The 21,657-nt window shown below is 53.1% G+C and overlaps 1 protein-coding gene across 2 annotated transcripts; it reads left to right on the forward strand.

Annotated features, from left to right (window-relative positions):
- Positions 1-1,045: 1,045 nt before the first annotated feature.
- On the forward strand, positions 1,046-21,443 carry FAAP100 (FA core complex associated protein 100). Of its 2 annotated transcripts, XM_035104112.3 has the most exons (9): positions 1,046-1,666; positions 5,094-5,212; positions 7,069-7,997; positions 11,455-11,608; positions 13,086-13,894; positions 15,977-16,113; positions 18,244-18,360; positions 19,245-19,331; positions 20,387-21,443. In XM_035104112.3, the coding sequence occupies exons 1-9, from the start codon at positions 1,502-1,504 to the stop codon at positions 20,510-20,512; spliced, it is 2,643 nt and encodes an 880-aa protein (XP_034960003.2). In that variant the 5' UTR covers positions 1,046-1,501; the 3' UTR covers positions 20,513-21,443. The 2 variants fall into 2 exon arrangements, 1 of the variants encoding a protein (XP_034960003.2); XR_015948010.1 differs by lacking the exon at positions 15,977-16,113.
- The last annotated feature ends 214 nt before the right edge of the window (positions 21,444-21,657 follow it).

The raw sequence follows: 21,657 nt of genomic DNA on the forward strand, positions 1-21,657 counted from the left end.
GGCTCAGTCTCCCGCTTTATCCTGGTTTATTTCCCCAAGGATAGCTCTGTCCCACTGCGGACAGTGATGCTCTCTGCTGGTTCCACAGTGCTATAAACTCCCTTTTTGCTTTTTACGCCAAGCACCCGCCTGTACCACCAGCTCTTAGAACCCACCTATTTTCTGTAGCCCTAAAAGCTGGGGATCGGAAAATGAACTAAGCAGCTTATAAGAGAACAAAGAAGAGGGATCTGCCGGGCCAGAACAAGGGGTAGTCTGGTCCTGCATGCAGGCCTGGTATTCAGAGGTAGACTGCTGCTACACATGGGTGCTCCATCCCTCTCCCGTGCTTGGCAGTTTTCTTCAAGCAGATTTCCCTCCCCGCCACGTTTGCATTTATAACTCAAATGCAGTTTGAGCAGGGCATCTGAACCAACCTCTCGTCCACTACCCCCTGCCTCGCCCCGCTGTTTCCCTGCATGCAGTCTAGTCCTGCATGCAGGCCTGGTATTCAGAGGTAGACTGCCTCTGCACATGGGCGCTCCATCCCTCTCCCGTGAAGCCGTCCTAAAACAAGACGAGAAGTGCAGCTGTCAGCTTCTTTTGCGGCGGGGCCAGCTCTACGTCCTCCCCCTGGAGAGCGATCCAGGCCCTTCAGTTGAAACGCATTGCATTGCACTGCATTACACGGGGATCAGTTGAAACCCCCCTTCATTGCAGCGGGTTGGGCTAGATGACCCCCGGGGTGCCCTTTCCACAACCCGACGGTTCTCTAGAAGCCCCACCTGCCCGTGCACGCAGCTTCGCCCTCCCCCCTTAGCAACGCAGAGCCTACTCTCCACTCTCCCCCCCACTCCGCCCTTTTTAATATGTTTTTTGCGGCATGTCGTAAACCGTCCCTGCCTGCTATAGGCAGTCGCAGGGCGAGGAGACGAGAGACGGGGAGAGCCTGGAAGGGGAGGCGCCGCCCGCGTCCGCGAGCTGCTGGGGGCATTAGAGCAGCGGCGGCGCCCCGGGGGGTGGGGGGTGGGCTGCGGAGGCGGGGCCACAGTAACAGCCCCGCCCCTTTTGCTCGGGATGGGGGGGAGGAAAGGGAAAGCGGGCTGAATCGCTCGCCTGCGTGGGAACTGGTTGCTTAGATCCCCCCTTCTCCCTTTTACCGTATTGGGAGTGGCTTTTGTTGTCTCCGTGGGAGGGGTGCTGGTGGGGTTTGCCCCCTCCCCTCTCTCCCTCCCCCGTGTGGGTTTCTAATTCATCCCCCTTTATCTCCCCCCCTCCCTTGAAAGAAAGAAAGAGGGGAGGGTGCTCACGTCGGGGTGGGCTCGCATCGCCCAGGTAGGCTGGTCCCTTTGTGTGGCTGGGGAGGGCGCCTCCATCGTTGGTTCTCCTCCTCCTCCTCCTCTTCCTCCCCCCACGTGCTTTAAGGAGAGAAGGGGCCGCCCCAGGCAAGAGACTCGCCTCCTCGCCCGACCCTGCTGCATGCGTGTCCTCCTCCGAGTCCCTTTTCCAGGCTGGCACCATCATGGCACAGGTGGGGCACCGGGTGGATTACCTGGCGGGCTTCTGTTGCCCGGTGGGGGGTCTGGCGGCTGGCAAGCCCCGCGTGCTGTGCCATGAGAACCAGATTTACCTCTCCAACGGCACCGAGTTCGTCTACGTTTACGACCAAGAGGGGAGGTTGATGAAGGTAAGCGGCGGCCAGATTGGTCCCTTTCGCTACAGAGAGTGGGGGCACGGGCGGAGAAACTGGGTCAGATGCTGTGAGGCAGGCAGGGACACCCCCCCCCCCTTGGCTTGATGCAAACTCTTGGAAACGCTAATGGCACTTTCACAGGATGCCACACACCTGCAGGCTGCACGAATTTATCTGGAATTGCTTCCTAATCCTCGCCTTGCTTCTAATTGCTAACCTCGTCTAAAATTGCCCCATCGGCATGCAGAACCCCCACCACCACCACCACCACCCCACCTTTTTAGGCACCCAGATTGTGAGTGCCACGTAACGTTTTGGGAATGTGAGAGGGCAATTCACCAGCAAAGTAAAACCTTGGTAGTTCAGTTTCTGTGTGATCCGGTTTTTTTGTTCATCGCCCCTTAGAAGGTGACAACAAGCTACTGGCTGCTTCTATGCATGGGCAGAAGATGTAGCGTGTGTTTTGTGTGTCTGCACCGATCCACCCTTTTGTGACTTAACAGCAAACCCAAGTATTGCATTTTAAGCACATAACCCAGAGGGTGGGGAAGGTAATCGCTGTATGCACGGTTATGTTTTAATAGAACATTTATATTCCCTCCTCCCCGCTTGCCCCCATTGTGCTCAGAGGAAGAAGACTATGGCTGTATTGTGACAGAGCAATTGGCATTTCTTTAGGAGATCTGGTTGAGAGACGGTTGAGAGCCCTGGACTTGCACGAACTTTGCTGTGTGAACCAGGGACTACAGACTACAGCTCGCATCATTCCTATTAGCTGTCCTGGTTGGCGCTGATGGGAACTGAGAGTCCCAACAACCTCTCAAGGGTTACAATGCTCACCATGCCTGGTGTAAACAGAGTTTACACATATGTATTCATGTGCTCATGGAAGAAAACAGGGCTTCTTCTGTGAGTGCCAGGCTCTGTACATCTATTCAGCTGCTGAATTGTAGCCAGTACCTTTTCTGGGACCAAATCTGGGTTTGCTTTGCAAGCTTCCAAGCAGTACTTGCATCAAGATGTGCATAGGCATTTAGAGCAAGAAGCAGAGTGAAATGGATTCTGTAGTTACACATCCAGATTTGGTGTGCCTTGTCACCTGCTTCCCTCGGCAACTGTAGCATGAGACAGAGCAGCCTAGTTCCTCCCCTCCCCCTCCCTTTATTTCTGCGATAAGATTACATAATGATTTGGGGATTGGTTCTGCAGAGGATCTTGTCTATTACCTGTTGGACGCCTCATCTCAGCATAACCACCTGTGGCTTTTGGATGTTTGTCTCATGTGCAATTGACAGGCAAGGCTCCCCGATGTGCCAACCTGAGCTTAAGCATCTAAATCCTCAATTAGGTCTTCTGCCGACTTTCCAATTCACTCTCTCACTCTTAGCAGCCTTTTTTTCCCTTGCAGCAGGTTGGTTGTCTGTGCTACATAACTGACTTACATATGGCATCCAATTTTTGACATCTGCCTGTGGTGGTCTGGGCTTGTTTTTGTGTGTGTCATCTGTCAGATAGAAATCTGCTTCTACCCTCTGGGGGTAGTTCTGTTTAACCAAAGTTTAGAACTGTAAAATATGGGGTGTTCTTTGTTCTGTTCATTTGCACTGTCTATCGTTCCTGTCGATGAGCAACTGAAGTCTTTTTCGTAGGGATTCTATCACTTCCCCCTGTTCCTGCCTGTTGGGCCCATGACAAGCCTTAGCACTGTGCTAAATGTATCCCTTTAATTTATTCCCTTGATTGTTTCTAAGGAACCCATGATTATGGTAATATCTGGCTCAGCCTCCCACACCATTCTCTTGCACAGAGAAGTAGGTCACAAACGGGTTAACACTTCTTCTTTTTAATGCTGCCGATTCCCCAGATCACATGTGATGCTAGAACATCTAGCGTTTGCCTGATTTCTCATCCTTAAGAAGGGGCTCACTTCGCAATCCTCCGAGTTGCTGTTGCAGCTTTTACTGCAGACAGACACGCGGGGCTACTTACTGCCTGTTCCTTCGCTCCTGAAATGGAGGCCCATCTTGCATGAAATATGTCACTTGTTCATCAGCAGAGCGCAGCAGCAATGGCAACTGCTAGCAGCTTAAAGTGAGGAATTACATATAGACTGCTAGATAATATAAACTCCGCTTATTGCAATGGATGCTCCTCGGAGAAGATGGCAGGAGGTGTACATCCTCGGCACAGAGGGGGAAAATAAGATCCTGCTGATTTATGTGAGGGAAGCCTTCGTTAAATCAAAGTGTGTGCAGACATAACGGCTTCGGATGACACGCCACTGGGTATGCGGAATGGTACCCAGAGGATGTTGTGTCTGGCCAGACTCAGGATAGGATACAGGAGGTAATAGATGCTCTTGGGAAACCTGCTTATTTTTCATGTGGCTACAGCATTTTGGAGAGAAATTCCCACGGTACCCTTGGGGTGGAACCCAACGTTGCACTCTTACAAACATTCTGTCTGCTCAAGAATTGCCAGATGGAAAGACGACACCACCACCCACCCCCCGCACCCTGATCTGGGGCTCCTCCAATTTTGGGGCATGTGGGAGCAGTGGGGGGGGGGTGGCCTCTTGCACAAGGCTTCAACTGATGAGGTGTGTTAGGTGAACCCCACCCCTTGTGTTATTACAATGGGGAAGCCCTGGGATAGCTCAGTCAGTAGAGAGCATGAGACTCTTAACCTCAGGGTTGTGGGTTCAAGTCCCACGTTGGGCAAAAGATTCCTGCATTGCAAGGGGGTTGGACTAGATGGCCCCTTACAATTCTGTGACTCTGTTGATTATTTTCAAAATGAACTGCATGGCATCTTTGAAAGCAGACAGGTGCTGACTTGGTACTGGCTTTGCACCCACATCTTTGGCCGCAGAATGAATGAATTAAGGTGAAGCTTCTTCCGTTGTGTCTTCACGACGGGAAAAGCCCCACTTCCTAATTTTCACCATGCCAGGCTGCTGCTAATAACGTAAGAGATTGCCAATCTTTTATTTTTCTCTTAGTGGCCGTTCTTAGGTGTTAGGCTTTAGCACTCATAAAGAAGCAAGACTGATGTTCTGCCATTTTGGCTTCTTTGGAGTGAAGAAGGTTTCTATTAGGGGAAGATGCTGTTCTGGTCACTTTAGACCCAAACCTGGGTCTCCATGGATCATCCCTAGCCAGCAGGACCAGTGGTTAGGGATGATGGGAATTGTAGTTCAAAAACAGCTGGAGACCCAAGTTTGGGAAACACTGCTTTAGATGATCAACAGCCTGTTCCAGGTGTGTATTCAAAGACCTGGCCTTCCTGCGGGCTCAAAATGTGGCTCAACCAGGGGATGGGGTTGTGGAGATGGCTCCCATAGCCCTCCTTCCCTTGTAGGATTACTGAAGACCATCTAAGTCCTTCTCCTTTCCCTTTCCTTGGCCTTTTTCCTTCCTAGGCTGTCTACAGGTTTCCCGATCAAGTTTGGCACGTGGAGCTCCTGCCTCTCCACCAGCAGCTCTATATCCTGTGCGCTGGAGTTGGTATCTACTGTGTTTCCTTGGACTACCAAAGCAGGTGAGAGACAAGGAGAGGGCATTATCAGGCAGGTGTTTCATACCTGTTTCTGGGGGCGCCAGATTTCTTAGGAATTAATTATCAAGTTGCCACCCGTGTTGGCGACCAGACTATCTTCTTCCTTACCAGGCTTAGAACTTTTTCAGTGATGGCTCCAGTATCTCGGTGTGCCCTCCCTGACGTGATCCAAACAGACCCCCTCGTTTGTCATGTTGATATTGCAGTCCTGTACCCTTTTACCTGTGGGTAAGCCCCAGTGGGCTCAGTTGGGCTTAGTTCTGAGTAGTCACGTACAGAATTGTGTTTTTATACTTCTCTCTGTCGCCAACTGTCCTTTTTTATAGTTTCTTCGTTCTGCTTTTTAAGATAAAGCGGTAGAGCATCTGATTTGCATGCAGAAGGTTCAGGTAGGGCTGGGAGAAGCGTCCTATCTGACGGGAAAGCCGCTGCCAGCCAGTGTAGGAATTATTATTATTATTATTATTATTATTATTATTATTATTATTACAGTGGTACATCTGGTTGCAGACAGGATCCGTTCTGGAGCTCTGGTCGGATCCTGAGGTTTCCACAACTGGAGGGACCACTTGTGCGCATGCACATGCAGCGGCAGACCACTTCTGAGCATGTGCGCGGCACGGTAGAGCGCTTCTGCGCATGCGCGCATGGCGAAACACTTCTGGGTTTGCCGCTTTCGCAACATTCTTATTATTATTCAACCCTTTATCAAAAGATCTCAGGGCGCTGTACAACGTTAAGAACACATTTTACGGAGCATAATAATAACAACATAACATAAAGCATAATAATAGAATAGCTCAGTTGGTTTGAGAGTAGTGCTGGTAATGCCGCGGTTGCAGGTTCAATCCCCGTATGGGGCTGCTGCATATTCCTGCATTGCAGGGGGGGTTGGACTAGATGATCCTCAGGGTCCCTTCCAACTCTATGATTCTATAATAAGGAAGAAGCATAGCTTGGCAATAAAAGTAATCAGAATAATTCTTATTACTGAGCTAGATGGACCAATGGATCTCACTCTGTACCTGGAGTTTTCTGTACCTGGAGAACTGCCCACACAGCAGCAACCTCAGTCAGTATTATTATTTTTAAAAATGGTAATAGCAGTCAGAGAAAGGGGTGATCATGTTTGTGTCTGTTTGCAGCACTGGGGAAGCCAGTCTTTAGCATTCTCCACTCCCTCTGTACCTTTTCGCCTAGTTAAAATCGCCACCCGTCCCTTTTGCCATATAGTACAGTTTCATGATGTGTGATTTCTAAATGGGAAAAGAGCGAGGGGGGTGTATATTAAACCTCTCCCTCCCCAGTGCTGCAGCCCCAGTCTGAATCTCTTTTGAGTTGTAGCCAACGAAACCATTGCATGTGCAGGACAACCTTTCCTGAGCAGAATTTCCCCTCTTTGCATCTCCCCTCCAGGCCCCTCCCCAGTCGGACTCTGGGGGTTCCTCCAAGCCTCCGGAGCCGATTTGGGCAGCGGCAAGGAGAGGAAGAGGGAGTCTTGTTCCACTTGCAGAAGTTGTTCCTCGCATGCAGTGATTCAGTTGGGTGCAACACTCTCTTTTGTCTTATTTGTGGTTCTCCTGCTTTGCGTCTGAGGTGCCGCCTTGTGCCTCTCTGCCACAGATCCCCATCTTCCCAAGCTGCTTTGTGAGTCTTCAGGGGGCAGCAAAAGGGTTAAGTGGCTGGGGGGGGGCTCTCCCTCCAGAGCAGTAGCTTCCCCCTCCTTTATCCAGCTGGCTGCTCCCGAATTCAGCTCTGTGAATCACCGCCACCTCCACCTCCGTTTCTGAGCTATACCCTTTGGCTCCGCTGAGAGCTTCCCCTTGTTTGCTTTGAAGGTTAGCGAAGCGGGCAGATGGCGAGGAAAACGACTGCTTCTCCAGCGTCCTCCCCATGGGCTCCGACACCTGCACCTTCCCCGACGCCACGCTTTGCACCTTCACGCTGCTCAACGACGTCCTGGTCACCCTCTCGCAAGTCCAGGGGAGGTGGTGCATGAATCTACACAACCTCCCGGGCCCTGAGGACCGGGGGAACTTGCCACGCCAACCAATAAGCCATGTGGATATCACCACCAGCACAAACAACGACGGGGACCTGTCTCTGGCGCACTTCCTCCCCGTCCTGTGTTGTGCCTCGTCCCCCAGCACCACCGACCACAAGGAAGGCCTGCGCCACTCGGGGGGCTTCGTGCTGGAAGAGCCTCTCTTCAGCCTCCTCTTTGGCATTGACGCGGCCATGCTGGATTCTCCCATGATCCTCTGCGGCTTCCCAGACGGGCAGCTCTGCTCTGTGCCCTTGAAGGCCCTGAGCTCTCCTGACAACCGCAGCTGCGAAGATTCGCCCGTCAAGATCCTCCACCACTTGGAGGAGCCGGTTGTCTTCGTCGGGGCCCTGAGGACAGAGCGGAGGTCCCCGGAGGCAGAGGAGCTGCCCGCCTACGGAGACTTGGGCTGCGACTGTGTCGTGGCTCTGGGTCACTATGGCAAAATGGTGGCCATCAAGGCAGCTCAGGGAGAGGAGGTCAAGGTCCCAGAGCTACGCGAGTATTGCCTGCAGGGCCCTGTCCTGTGCGCGGCGTGTAGCGGGGGAAGCCGCATGTACTACAGCACCCATTCCGACATCTATGCCGTCGACTTGGACAGCAACCTCCCGGAGGCCGAGAAGGTGGAGGACGCGGCAGGGACCCTCCCGTCCGCTCTGTCTCCCGCCAGCTTGAGCATCTGCAGTGTGGTGGCGCTCTCCTTGTCTTCCCGGGAGTCGGAAGGTACTGCAACGGGTCAAGGAATTACTCTGTGGGCCGGAAGGGTCGGGGGTGACTTGGGCACGGGGCCGTTGCACACATGCAGCCTTCAAAATGGCTGCTTGTAAATGGCGAGAGGAAGGCGGACGGGTTGGGAGGACGTTGTGGCCAGGGTGCACCTTAGCTGGGGCCTGGCTCTAGTCCCTCCCACTCCTTACATCAGGCCTGCACTATTGGCTCTCTGTCATGTGGGCAGGATTTGGTTCCACAAACAGGCCAGAGAACCAATGGGGATGGGGTTTGGTTCCACAAACAGGCCAGAGAACCAATGGGGATGGGGTTTGGTTCCACAAACAGGCCAGAGAACCAATGGGGATGGGGTTTGGTTCCGCAAACAGGCCAGAGAACCAATGGGGATGGGATTTGGTTCCAAAAACAGGCCAGATTATTTTAAATCTGTCCTTACGCTGGCAGACAAGCCTCCTGGGCCAGATGTGGCCCTGAGAGAGGTACCATTCACAGCCCTTTCAGTTGCCAATACACAAATAGGAAAGGAAGACAGTCTTGCGGCTCTAGGGGGAAGCTTGGGGCCTTGCTGTGCCAACCTTCCTGTTCCTTTTCCCAAGTGCTCCCCACCCCTCTCCCTAACAACGTTAGCTGTTGGTCAGGGCTCTGGAGACTCTTGCCCCCACCCACAGTTCCTGTCAGCAAGCTCCTTCAGCCCCCACCACACTCTGAGCCTTAGCAGGCTTTGGCCAAAGGTGGGGCCTTTGCTGAGAGCGAGTGTGGGGCCGTATCTTCAGGGTCTGCCCCAAAGTTCTCCTTTGCTATCATCCCTCCTCAAGGCCCCCATTTCCCTGTGAGCCATTCATGCCAAGCCCGCCAAGTTGAGCCTAGCCAGTCAAGGAGTGGGGAGCTCTCTTGTTCTGAGAGGAGGAAAGGAAGCAGAGCCCCCGCCTGCCAGCTTGCCTGCCTGCATGTCTCCAGCCTCATCCCAAGCCCTGCTTTCTTCTTGAGAGAGAGAGATGAAGGCCTCTGGCAGAAGCTGTGCCCATCCTGTGCTGGCTGCAGGGTGCCACGATTCTCTCTCTCTCTCTTCAGCATCCTGCACAGAGGGGAGCTTAGGGCCAGCGCAGAGCAACCCCAGGCGCTAAGAGAAGCCGACGGAATTGAATGGCAGTTCAGGAGCTCTGCCTCCTCTGGCAAAATGGCTCTGTAACGCGTAGCCATTCAGAGTCTTGGTTTTTCCCCCCTCCTTGTGTGGAACAGCTGCATTGTGCTTGCTCACCATGCAAGAGGCATTAATATCCTGTGTGCAGGAAGCAGCCTTCGTCTCGCTCTCGAAAAGGATCAATAAAGGCTCAGCAGCTGCCATTTGTCTCCTGCCTTCAGAGCAGATCAGGAGTGGGGCCGCTTAGCTTGCCAGGATGGGATTAAGAAGCGTGGGGCTCTTTGCACCCACTCTTCCCATCAGGGCAGCATCAGGGACGTTGCCCAGACTCAGAATTACAGCATTGTGAATATTTGGGTTTCTACAACGCTGGAAATGTCTTTTGTGTGCTGGCTGTTGAACTGCGCAGGAAAGGAAGATGGCGTTGGCTGAGAGGGTAGACAAAATAGCATTGACACAAGGCACGTGGGCTCATGAGAACTAGGACCTTGGGTTTGTTGGTTTATTAACTGAATCCTGAAGATCTCAGGGAGGCAGATTTTGCCCATAGCCTTGTCCCATGTCCTGTCCACACACCACCCTGCCCGCAGGCCAGTTCTTCAGCTAGCTCTCTCATCTCAAGAGCTTGCAAATCAGGAGAGGGAACAAAACTGAGGAACAACACGGCCAGACGGAACCAAGTGAAAAGAGGCCAGCTGGCCCCTGTGCTCAGCCGAGACAGGATTCTGCAGGGAGCATGTATGTGTGAGTTTGCGCGTCTTCTCCCGAGTGCTGCCGAACTCTTCTCGGAAGCGGGTTCTCCGTCCCCTCACAGCCCACCCCCCTTCGGCTGCCTGTCACTTCGCTTCAGCACCACTCCTGACAGCAATCCTCTGCGGGGACGGAGCAGCGGGAAGCCGCTTGGGCCTGCCTGTGCCCCTGGATAAGCGAGCGCAGTTTGGCTGGCAGCAAGGATCCTTTTCCCCTTCCTCTGGCTCCCTTTCCTTTGCGCGGTCCCCAGGGCAGCTCTGCATCTTTCTCACTCCCCCTAGGAGTGCTGTTTCCAGGTGCCATCGCTTTCCACACACACACACCCCCGGTGCGATCGGTTTCCCAGTGAGGGGCGTGGCAGCTTCCAAAGTTGCTTTGTTCCCACCGATGCAGCCATGGCGGCTCCCGAACCTTCAGCACAGGCTTATAAGGTTCATGGTCTGCCCACCACACCTTGCAGCTGCTCCTGCGTGCAGATAGGAAACTGCAGCCTCATAATTAGCACTCCAGTGTTTCTCAGACCTCTCCACACACACACACACACACCTTTTTAAAAAATATATGGCTTCAGAAAGGATTCTTGTCTGACTTGCCTTCCTTCCCCTGAAGCCCCAGTACTGGAATTCTAGACCAAGCACGGGCAAGAAAGTAGGTGGGGGATTATTGCTGCATCTCAGGATGGCAAGGATTCAACACACACCCCAGAAATATACTGCTGAAATAAAGAAAGCAGTAGGCAGAGCTGGGAGTGGCTTATTGTATGGAAGAATTGTGATCTCAGTTTAGTTCTGATGCTCAAAACAAAATGGTGGGCTCAGGATTCCTCACTGCAGAGGGGGAGAGCTTGTAGGTGCAGGGGTGGAGGAAGGGGGGGTGATGGGGGCGGTTTGCCTTGGGTGTCATCACTGAGGGGGGTGGCATTCGGCCCGCCGCCCGCCTGTGACTCCCAAGCCTACCCCGAGCCGTTGGGGGAAGGGGCGGAGCTGCGCTGCTTTGTCAGCGGCATTCCCCCCCCTTCCCCCTTCATTTTGACAGCTTGGGGGAGGCTTGGGAGTCACAGGTGGGCGGTGTGCCATTGCCCCCTACTTGGGGGGGAGCCTCCCCCAAGCTGTCAAAGGGAAGGGAGGAAGGCTGCTGGAAAAGCGACATGGCTCCCCCACCCCACCCAGGAAGCAGCCCGCCATGGGCTATTTGCTCCATCCCCCATGGGCAGCTCACCCCATCCCCTGGGACGCTCACCCCACCCCATGGCCCCGCCTCCGGGTACCTGAGCCGCTAGCTCCGCCTCTGTGTGGGTGTTGCCCTTGCACTGCAGCTCCCATAATCCCTTGCCAGTGGCCATTCTGGCTGGGGCTGATGGGAGCTGGGAGTCCGACAACATCCCTGCTTTGATCCGGAGTGTATGACCTCTGCATCTGGCTCTCTGATTGGTCAATCTCAAGGTTCTGCTGAAAACCTTAAAAGAGTGGTTGAGGTGAGGCCAACATCCTCCTGAAGCCGTCTTCTAGCACCCCACCCACCGCCCCAATCTCCATCTCTTGTGTGCGTTTCTTTCCTCAGGTGAGTCCGAGCTTCTGGCGTTATCTGCTAAAGGCCGCCTCATGACCTGTGGCTTGTGCAGCCCGGATGATACGCAGCCTTTCAAAATGAACCCTGACAAAGCTGGGCAGAGGATCAAGGAGCTGCTGTCTGGGATAGGCCATGTCTCTGAAAGGTAGGAGCTGTCTGGTATTTTGCATCTCTCTGCCTCCCCCCCCCCCTCTTCTCTGTCCCTCATGCACACAACATATTGCACACACCAGGTGCTTTGTGTGTGTGTTTTTCCCCTTTCCTTTGACTTAAAGCATACAGTCATACCTCGGTTTAAGTACGCCTCGGTTTGAGTATTTTCAGTTTATGTACTTCGCGGACCCGTCTGGAACGGATTAATCCACTTTCCATTACTTTCGATGGGAAAGTTCGCTTCAGGTCAAGTACGCTTCAGGTTAAGTACAGACTTCCGGAACCAATTGTGTTTGTAAACCGAGGTACCACTGTATAGAGAAAAATGCAAAACTTAGCATCAAATATCTTTTTTCCTCTTTTTTTTTGGGGGGGGGTCCAAGCTAAGACTTTGAATACAATAAGACTCTAAATACAATAAAAATGTAAAAAGAGGCGGTGTTGGGGGGGGGAGACAAAGGAATAAAGAAAGAGGCCGAGAAATAAAGAAAAAGAACTAGAAAAGAGAGAGAGAGAGAGAGAGAGAGAGAGAGAGAGAGAGAGAGAGAGAGAGATCAGAAGGTAAGGGACTTCCAATTCTTTGCCTGTCCACTATATATAAACAATATTCACTTCATCCACCCCAATATAACACCCAACGAAGCCATTTTCTACAAACAAACATTATCTTCAACCCTCAAATCCTAACGCCGTTATTTCATTTTCTTTATCACGCAAAAAGTTTGTGAGAGGATTCCAACCTCTATCAAATGTTAACAATGACTTTTTTTTTCCTGATCAACCATGTCGATTTTGCCATCTCAGCTAAGTCCGTTAGTTTTAGCAGCCATTCTTCCATCGTTGGTAATAATGAGTCCTTCCATCTTTGCGCATATAAAAGTCTTGCAGCCGCAACACACCGGGTGTTTTCATATGAATATCTTGCAATGCCAACGGGATTCTCCTTCCTCAGCAACTGGTATGGGGAGGTCAGCTTTGGCAGTCTCATGGCAACATCTGAGGATCAAAAGCTGGCCGCAGGTACCTTGCCCACAGGCTGTCAATTATAGCCCTGTTTGGGCATGCGGCCCATCATTTAATTCTGTTGGCTGGGCTCCACCTTTGTCCGCAGTTGGGGACTAAAGCAGAGAGTTTGCAGGCTCCCTGCATGATTTTGAATCCTGGGTCAGCTTGTACAGCAGGTAGCCTTTTTCGGACCTCACCCATTTCCCCGAAGAAAAGGCATGGAAGGCAGCAGGGTTGGGCAAAGGGAGAGTGGCGGTTCCTGTCTTCTCCAGTGTTCTTGCACAGGATTTCCTGTGCATGTTTATTTTTGGCAGGCGAGTGCCTTTGCCCCCTGTTAATTCCTCTTTTGTCTGTGTATCCACGCCAGCTCTTGGCCTTCCCTGTAATCCATTAGGATGTGCAGACTCCACTAGCAGCAGCGGCATGACTGTGTGTCCTCTCCCCCCCCCCCCCGGTCTCTGCAGAGTGTCGTCGCTGAAGAAGGTCGTGGACCAGAAGAACCGCGCTCTGATGTGCCTCAACCAGGTGATGAATGTGAGCGCTGCTTTGCTGTCCGGCCAGAGCAGCCAGAAGCCCATCTCTTGCACCATCACCACCCACTGGAGCCACATCCTGGTCCAGGACAGCTTGGCGGTCTCCTGCGTTTTGGAGAACGCCAGCGAGTGCACCCTGGAGCGCGGCTGGACCTTCTGCGTCCAGCTCTTCGCCAGCTCTTGCGACTTTGAAGAGGACTCGTCCGATTCCGCCACCACTTACACCTTCCCCATAGACCAGCTCCTCCCCGGGAACAAGACAGAGGTGACCCTCCCGCTGGGCCCTGCCGAGGGCTCCAAGCTGGAGCTGCCCTTCATGGTCTCCTGCTCCCTCTACTACAGCCTGCGGGAGATCCTGGGCACGGTCTCGGAGTCCACCGACCTGCTGGATGACCTGCTCTCCGACGACTCCACGGGCCTCTCCCCGGATAGAGAGGGCATCTGCCTGCCCCTCAAGGAAGTCACCATTGACCTCTTGCAGTGCCTCCGCTTGGGCGGCCCCAACGGCAGCATCTCTGAAGCCTCCCCTCCTCCAGCTGCCCTCCCCCTCCCTGCGGACCCGCTCGACACCTTCCTGAAGCTGTCCCAGATGCAGTCTGACCTCGAGAGCGTCGAAGGCGGCGGCGAGCTGCTCCCAAGAGCTCTCGGCCCTCTGGGAGAGGCGTACTTGGCTCCCTCTGTGGCCTCGATCAAGGTGTCCTCTGAGCTGCTGAGAACCACCCTGAAGGACTTCTGTGCAGGTGTGTGATGCTTGGGGGCACAGGTGACCTCCTTCCTTTCTCTCTGCCTCTCCCTGGTGAGGGTTTTTAGTGCCTGCTGAGCCCACCTGCATTGGCGGTTCTTAAATGCTTGCTCCACCCACCCACCCCCAAACACACACATACTGAAAGAGGTGGCTTGTTTTGTGTGCAGAGGAGGCTGTTTTCAAGATGGGGAGCTTCCTTGTCATTTGGCTGCTTTTGTCCCGTCCTTGGGCAGCTTGAATCCAAGCCGCGGCCGGCCAGCTGGCGTTTTATTTCACCGCATCCCGTTTAGAACCCCGCTCGTGCTCCGAAAAGAGTTCAGAGCAACTCCCATATGCTTCCTCGGGGTGTCCTCACCCAGACCTGGCAGCTTACTTGGCCAGCCCCTGCTTTAGCCTCAGTTTTGGAAGCAGCATTCATATCTGCCTTTGGGGGCTGTTCCGTTTGCCAACTCACCCCTCCTGGCGCAGATGAGAATAATGCAAGCTGCCCGACTTGGGCTTTTGCTCCGGCTCTGTCTCCAGGCCAAATGCAAACCATGTAGAAACAGTTTGACTTAAACTCACAGTGGCTGTCTACCCCCAACTAAACCTTGTAGGGAAAATGCTATGTTTGTGCTCATCCTTTCGTTCCCAAGGATGTTGCTGCAGGAGCCCCCTTGACCCTGGCTAGTTAAAAAAAAACAACATCAGAAAACACCCGTCCTCTGGCTGTTAATGAGTAGCATGTGCCCATGTTTATTCCTTAGTTTGGATGTTTTTCTTTACTTTGAATTCCAGAGAAATCAGTGGCACAGCAATGATGTTCTTGCAATGGTATCCCCGGGGGCATGTGTCCCTTGAGAGAGAAAAAACTTTCCTAGGTTGAGTATTCTGTGCTCAAGCCTAGGAATGATACTGGGAGAGGATGATTATTCTGCTTGTGAGCTGTTGGCCTTGCAGGACCCCAAACAACTTTTCTAAGCACCTTTCCCCGCCTAAGTATGAAGGCGGCTAATTTCAGGGCCAGGCAACTGTGCGGTGAAAATTTTAAATTGTTGGCAGGCGATCCTTGCAGAATCCTTTCTGGAACCATAGTTACATCGAACCAGAGAGGCAAACTTGGGTCTTCCTCTCTTCCCTGATTTAAAGCTGCATACCAGCACCCTAAAGCTTGAAAATGATTCCCAAATTCTTGGGCAGGGTGAGGAAAACTCTGCTGCCAGGCGAGGAATTGCACCTGGACCCAGCTCCCCATTTGAAAGAAAGGGGGGCTTTGAAGTAAAGAAATGATAACGCCATTGGCACACGCTAGCAAAAAAAAACCAGGATGGCCCTCCTCATCTGTAGTTCCCAGTCTGCAGATCCTACTTCCAGCCAAGGCTGGCGTGCAAGGTTTGCCAAAACAAGCAAAAATATTTTCCCCAAGGAGCATCAAATCCTGTATTTACAGTTAATTATGCTGGGTAAAAATTTGCATAATTGTCCTCATTGGGTTGGGTTGTTGTAGTAGTAAGATTCGAATGCCTTTGCCAAGAAGGATGGCCGTGGTGGTGAGATTAGGATCTGGGGGGTCCCTTGATCCATCTGCTGGAACTGTGGATCCAGCTCCCGCCAGCCTTTTGAGCTACTGCACCTGCAGCCGGGGGAGCAGCCTGGGGCAGGCACATGTGCTTTTGTGAAGCATTAAATTTGGGATTGGGTCCTTTGTCTACAAACCAGGTGTGTGCCCTAGCCTCGGATCATCTGCCGCAACTGGCCGCTCCTTGCACCCCACCAAGTTGGCAGCCAGTATCAAATCACCCCTTTGCTTGGCTTGCAAATATTCTGCCCCCCCCCCGCCGCCGCCATATTGCGCTGTGGGACAACCAGAAGAACCGGCGGGGCTATGAGGTCTTTCACGCTCCCTGTTAATTTGCTAATTTGTTAGTTTGTGCTGCCGCGGCGAATAATCCCGGCCAGCAGCTTCCCAGGCGCTTCAGGTGGTTGGCGCAGGGTGGAAATTGGGGAGGGGGGGCAGCCGGCTGCACCCGCGAGCCGCCCACAATTCACACGCGCTTCATGGTAGTGTCTGCTCTTCTTCTCTGCTGTCACTGCTCAGATGTCTCGCTCTGCTGCGCCGTGCTACGATGGCTGCTGGCAGATAACGCCGAGGCGGATGCCCTGCGGAGCCAGGACGCAGCAGCCGTGCGGGGGCTGGCCCCAGATGGAGGCGAAGTGCAGTTGAACATCCGAGAGGCAAGGCATGAGTCGTGGGCTGGGCCTAAGGGAGACGGGCGTAGGGTTATCCTCCGGTGGGCACCTTGGCCAAGCCTGGCGTGGGTTTTGGTTAGAATGTTGAAAAGTTCCGCACAGCAGCCTCTGCCCTTGGGTCTAGGCTCTCGTCTTTCATTCCCCCTTTCAGGTACCTGGAGTAGTGTCTCTCCTTGCCTCATAAGACCCCTGAGCCTGACCTTAGATTATAAGAAGCCTGGATATGGGAGAGGGAGAAGAAATATTGGGAATACAGTACCTGGATAGGAAGCTTGAAGCAAGTGAATGACAGCTTTTTGCCAGGCTTTTCTGCACGCCTTGCATGATGTGTGGGGTGAGGAGACCCATAGCTCTGCACAGGCCTTGGTACACCTGTAGACCTCTGCATGTCCTGCCCACCCACCCTGTTTCTCTCGTCTCCCAAGTTGGGAAATTGCTGCTGTCTGTGCAGAAGAGAAATGGAGCAACCCGGCACATGGCTGGAATTTCTGCATGCTCACTGCAGTAGCTGAATCACAGTGGCTAGTTTGGGCTTAAAGCATCCTTTCCTGAGTACTATAGCACTAGGGGTAAGGGAGAATTCCCTATAGCAAGTTGTGTGTGTGTATGAGAGAGAGGCAGGCAGGCAGGCAGGCAGGCAGGCAGGCAGGCAGGCAGGCAGGCAACCTGTTAAACAAGAGCAGTGGAAACTGCTGGGGCAAATGCCCTGGTTTCTGACCCCTGTCATTTTTTCCTCGGTTGCTTCACTCACAAAGTAAAGTCTCTTGCAAGTTTAACCTTGGAAAGTTGAATGGGTTTCTGGCATATGAGAATCGGTGGCTCCCCAATTGTTGCTGAAGTCCCAAGTCCCACCAGTGACAGCCACCCTATCCAACAGTCAGGGATGATAGGAGTTGCAGCTCAACACCACTTGGAAGGCCACAGACTGCCCACCTCTCCTCTAGTTTACCCAAAGGCAAATTCTACCAAGTCATGCTGTGTGCAACAGCCTTCTATCTAGTCCAGGGGTACCTTTTGCAGCCCTTTTGGGCAGAACTTCCAGGGCCTGCATGCCAGGGGCAGCTAGAGGCAAACCTGGACAGGGCAGAAAATGTGAGTCCCACCTTTGCAGAGTAGGCTGCATTGGGCCAGGGAGGGGTAGTCTGAAAAGGGGTGGGCCGGTTTGGACAGAGTCCCCCCGGGGGCCAGATGGAAAAGGCCCGAGTTTTCCCCAACCCAAGTGCTCAGCAGCGTTTGGTCCCATTTTTTGCCCTCGGTTACTGAGATATGAACATTGCTACCACTTGACTGCAGGAGCCTGGTCCAGGGCACTAAATAAACAGGTTTCTCTTGCTCATCAGCTTTGCCGCATTTCAAGGGGGAGGGTGATCAGAAAGGAGCTTTGGCTGCCCCCCTCTCCCACCACCTTTTAATCCTCTTGCAGCGGCACATAGCCGCTGTTAATTGCTAGCTGGCTCTGCCACCGTGGCCGGTAAACCCCCCGAGAGGAGCGGCGGAGCGCTGGCAACCACCCGGCCCCTCTGGCTTTGTGCAAGGGAGCGTTAATAACGCCGGCAGTGATTAGTGGCCGTGCTAATTCTGCTCCGGCTGGCCCTTGCGGATTAAGCTCATCAGGGTGCATTTCAATGGGGCACGGACAACAAGCCCTCTCGTTTTGGCAGGGCGCAGGGGCTTCTGTCCCAGCGTTTCAGCTGGCCAGGGTGCCAATTCATGGCCATGTTTGGTGGGTCTCAGCATCATCTCAGTAAATTCAGGAGAGGGGAGAAGTGGGCGATCTGTGGATCTTGTTAGTTAAAGCTACTCCCCTCTGGGAAGTTACTGGGCACTGTCTTGCCACGGTTGGAGGAGAGATAATAGTGGAACAGGGTAGGGCGGGAAATGATTATTTCCCCCCAGAATCTGCAGAAGCGTGCATCAAAATATTAGACCCAAGGGGACAAAACGGCATCTTCGCCACCAAGCTGTGCCAAGCCACCTGCTTACATCCCCTGTAAAATGGAAATGGATGGTGGGCTTCTTTTGAAAACAGACCATTGAGGCGTGTTGTCGCTGGGCTTTTTAATTTGCACTGTTTGGATGAATTTGCGGCAATGGTGTGTCCTCGTTATCCTCCAGGTGGCTGTCAGTGACCTGAACCCAGCAGGCCCCATCCAAGCGGTGGAAATCATAATCCAGAGCTCACCAATGGAAAACATGTCCCAGCTGCACCATGCTGTAGTCAGGCGCATTCAGGTACCTGAGATTTCAGATGAGTGGGAGGGAGGGAGGAAGATGCTGTTTTGGGGTTCTGGCATCCATCAGCTTCGGCCAGCATGGTCAGGGATGGCGGGCCACAGATTACATGCTTACTATTAATGTTTGATGTTTTTAATAACATCTTGATAACATGCTCTGGTTATCTCCCGCTTGGACTACTGCAAGGCACTCTACGTGGGGCTGCCTTTGAAAGTGACTCAGAAACTACTGTACAACTAATCCAAAACGCAGCAGCTAAACTGGTGACCGGGAGTGGCTGCTGGGACCATATAACACCGGATCTTCATTGGCTCCTAGTACATTTCCGAGCACAATTCAAAGTGTTGTTGCTGACCTTGAAAGCCCTTAATGGCCTTGGCCCAGTATACCCAAAGGAGCGACTCCATCCCCCTTGTTCAGCCCAGACACTGAGGTCCACCTCCAAGAGTTTTCTGGCGGTTCTCTCACTGCGAGAAATGAGGTTACAGGGAACCAGGCAGAGGGCCTTCTCGGTGGTGGCGCCCACCCTGTGGAACGCCCTCCCATCAGATGTCAAAGAAATGAAGAACTATCTGACTTTTAGAAAACGTCTGAAGTTTTTTTTTTGTTTGATGTTTGACTGTGTTTTTAATATTCTGGTTGGGAGCCGCCCAGAGTGGATGGGGCAACGCTGTCAGATGGGTAGCATATAAATAATAATATTGTTATTGTTATTCCCCACTCTAAAGGGTTTGAGAAACAGGAACCCTGTTCTGCCTCATTCCAGTCATCTTTGAAAAGTGTGGGTCCTCTGATTCTCTTATTCGAAGGCAAGGAGCCTGGATTTCTGCATTGGTTAATCTTGCTTTAATGAGTCCGCCCCCCCCCCCTTTTTAATGCAGACACTGATTCTGGAGCAAGCAGCCGAGGACTCTTCTCCCCCAGATGTCCGTGTGCAGTACCTCCACCAGATCCAAGCCAACCACGAGGTAAGAGGCATTTCTGTCCCTGAACCACCACCAGCCCCCTCCCAGATATCCTTAGGTTCCAGGGTCCACAGAAGCAGATCTTGTGCCTGGATTGTTGCAGGAAGGCTGGAGAGTGGAGTGGTGGCGGCGGCAGCAGCATGGGAGGTGGGTGGGTGAGACAAATCACATGCAACCCCAGAGCTGCTTGCGTTGAGCTCTGGAATTGCCTCTGCCCAGACCAGTTAACCAGGGCTTCTCTTTAGACTCTCGCCCGCATCAGGCCACACAGAGACACCCAAACGGTGGAATCCGGGTTGACAGACTAAATGACAGCGAATGGATTTATGGCTTGTTCTGTAATTGCTGGGCTGAGACAGGCAGTTGGGCTGACCCAATCTGGCAGTGGCTGCGTTCCGTTCTATTTACGCTTTCCCTGACTTGATTAGCACCCCCCCCTCTTTCTTCCTCTCTGTCTCTCTTCCTCCCTCCCTCCCTCCCTGTCCCTCAACCCTCCCCTCAGCCCAGGGCTTCAGGCAGACATTTATAATACATTCCATATGATTTCAGGAACTGAAAATGTTAAACATCCTCGGCACTAAGGTTTTCACTCAGGGCTTCTCTCCTCTCTTCTCTCTCACACACATACCCAAATTCAGCAGCAAAGCAAATTAGATTCTACGATCCGAATGAATTTCATGCAAATACTTCCGTGCTTGCGTAATTTGGGGTAGTGGCAAGAAAGGGGATAACCGAAGGCCCCGGGGGGGGGGGATAGACATCTGGTTCATAGTGGGCTGAACGGGGAGTCGTGGGAAGAAGAGGACTGTTAGCTCTAGGGGAGGAATGAGGGAGCTTGCCACAGGATGTGGTAGACCGGTTGGACATCAGCCTGCCCCCTTGTTTAAGCCAGCCTTCCAGCTCAGTTGTTTAGGGTAATAATGCCAAGGTTGGAGGTTGCAGGTTTGAGCCCCATATGGGACAACTGCAATTTCCTGTGCTGATGATCCTTCCAACTCTATGATTCTGTTACTCCTTTGCACCAACTGCGCTCCTCGCCTCTTTCTTTCTTTCGGAAGGTGCTGCTAAAAGAGGCACAGTCCCTGCGCGACCGCTTGTGCCTGGGGAACGATCCGGAGGCGACGGTGGAGAAGCTCTTGCACGTCTACCAGCAGCTGCGCAACCCCAGCCTGGTGGTCCTGTGAGCGGGGCGCGTGCCGTGGCTCTCCGTCTTTAGTGCGCCATGGACGGCTGCGCATACTACCTTTGCCCTGTGCCGGTGGAATGAAGGGAGCAGCTGGCTGTACACCTTGCAGGCGGACCGAGGGCTGGAGCAGAGGCATGGCAGGGAGGAGGATGAGGAAGGGGATTCCAGCTGGGCATGCCCTGGGGAGAGGGGGTGTCTGGCTGGGTCTGCTCTATGGAGACCCGGCCCCTTTTTAATTTATTCTCCTTTTCCCCTCTCCCTTTCCCCTGCCCCATTTCAATGTGTTTTTTCCCACCACCACCACCACCACCCCCAGGTTCTGAATCCCTGCCCATTCCTGGCAGATCTGATCGGTTTGTCTTGGCAGCCTCGCACGCAGGCAGAGCCGTCCAAGCAGACGGCCTCTGTGGATGCGTGTCTGTGGTGTGTGTGTCACGCGTGTGTGTACGTGTGTGTGTGTGTGTGTAACTTGGATGGCCGACAAGGTGCCGTTGGTGGGTGTGGGTGCCGTGTTGTGGAATCACACTGGACCGTTGCTAGTTTAGCTTCTTTCGCTTTTGGTGACAAGTGGCTTTGCTGTGCCAGGCCTGGGGGGGAGGGGAGGGAGGGAGGCGGGTTTTGGGGGTGGAGGGGGAGGGGGAGGCCTGTTGAGTTGTGGGGGGAGGGGAAGGGGGCAGATTTTAACCGAGTTTTTGTTCCCTTCCGAGCAAAACGAACAAGCTGGCAGTGGAAAAAAGGGCTATGCCTCTAGCTGTGTTGTGTATTTCGGAAACACTGTGGAAAAACAAGACTCAAAAAACAGGATGCCACATGCATAAGTAACTCAGGGGTGCTGTTCGGATGGTGCCCCTTTTTCTAATGGAGCGTTTTGCTCCTTTTTCCAGTATTTGTCCTTTCTATATAAACAACTTGCTTGTCTTATTTCCATGGCGGAGACTCGTGCAGGGTTGTTTGTGGGGTATGTGGGGTGCGTGGAGGGTTTTCTGGGGGTCTGTGGGGTGGTCTTTTGTGGGGGAGGGGGTTGTGCATGTGTGTGTTTAAGCCTTCCTTTGCAAAAAGCCACATGTCCAAGAGAAAAAAAACACACCCCGTTTTCATAAAGCTGCACAACAGCCTCCCTTCGCTCTGCAGCCTGTCTGCGTC

This window comes from Zootoca vivipara, chromosome 2 (genome assembly GCF_965207765.1).
Source record: "Zootoca vivipara chromosome 2, rZooViv2.hap1.1, whole genome shotgun sequence".
NCBI classification, from domain to species: Eukaryota; Metazoa; Chordata; class Lepidosauria; order Squamata; family Lacertidae; genus Zootoca; species Zootoca vivipara.

Coding starts and splice junctions, on each gene's coding strand:
- FAAP100 (XM_035104112.3), top strand. CDS start 1,502: ATGGCACAGGTGGGGCACCGGGTGGATTACCTGGCGGGCTTCTGTTGC. Junction 7,998..11,454: donor GTCTTCCCGGGAGTCGGAAG/GTACTGCAACGG, acceptor TTCTTTCCTCAG/GTGAGTCCGAGCTTCTGGCG. Junction 18,361..19,244: donor CTGTAGTCAGGCGCATTCAG/GTACCTGAGATT, acceptor TTTTTAATGCAG/ACACTGATTCTGGAGCAAGC.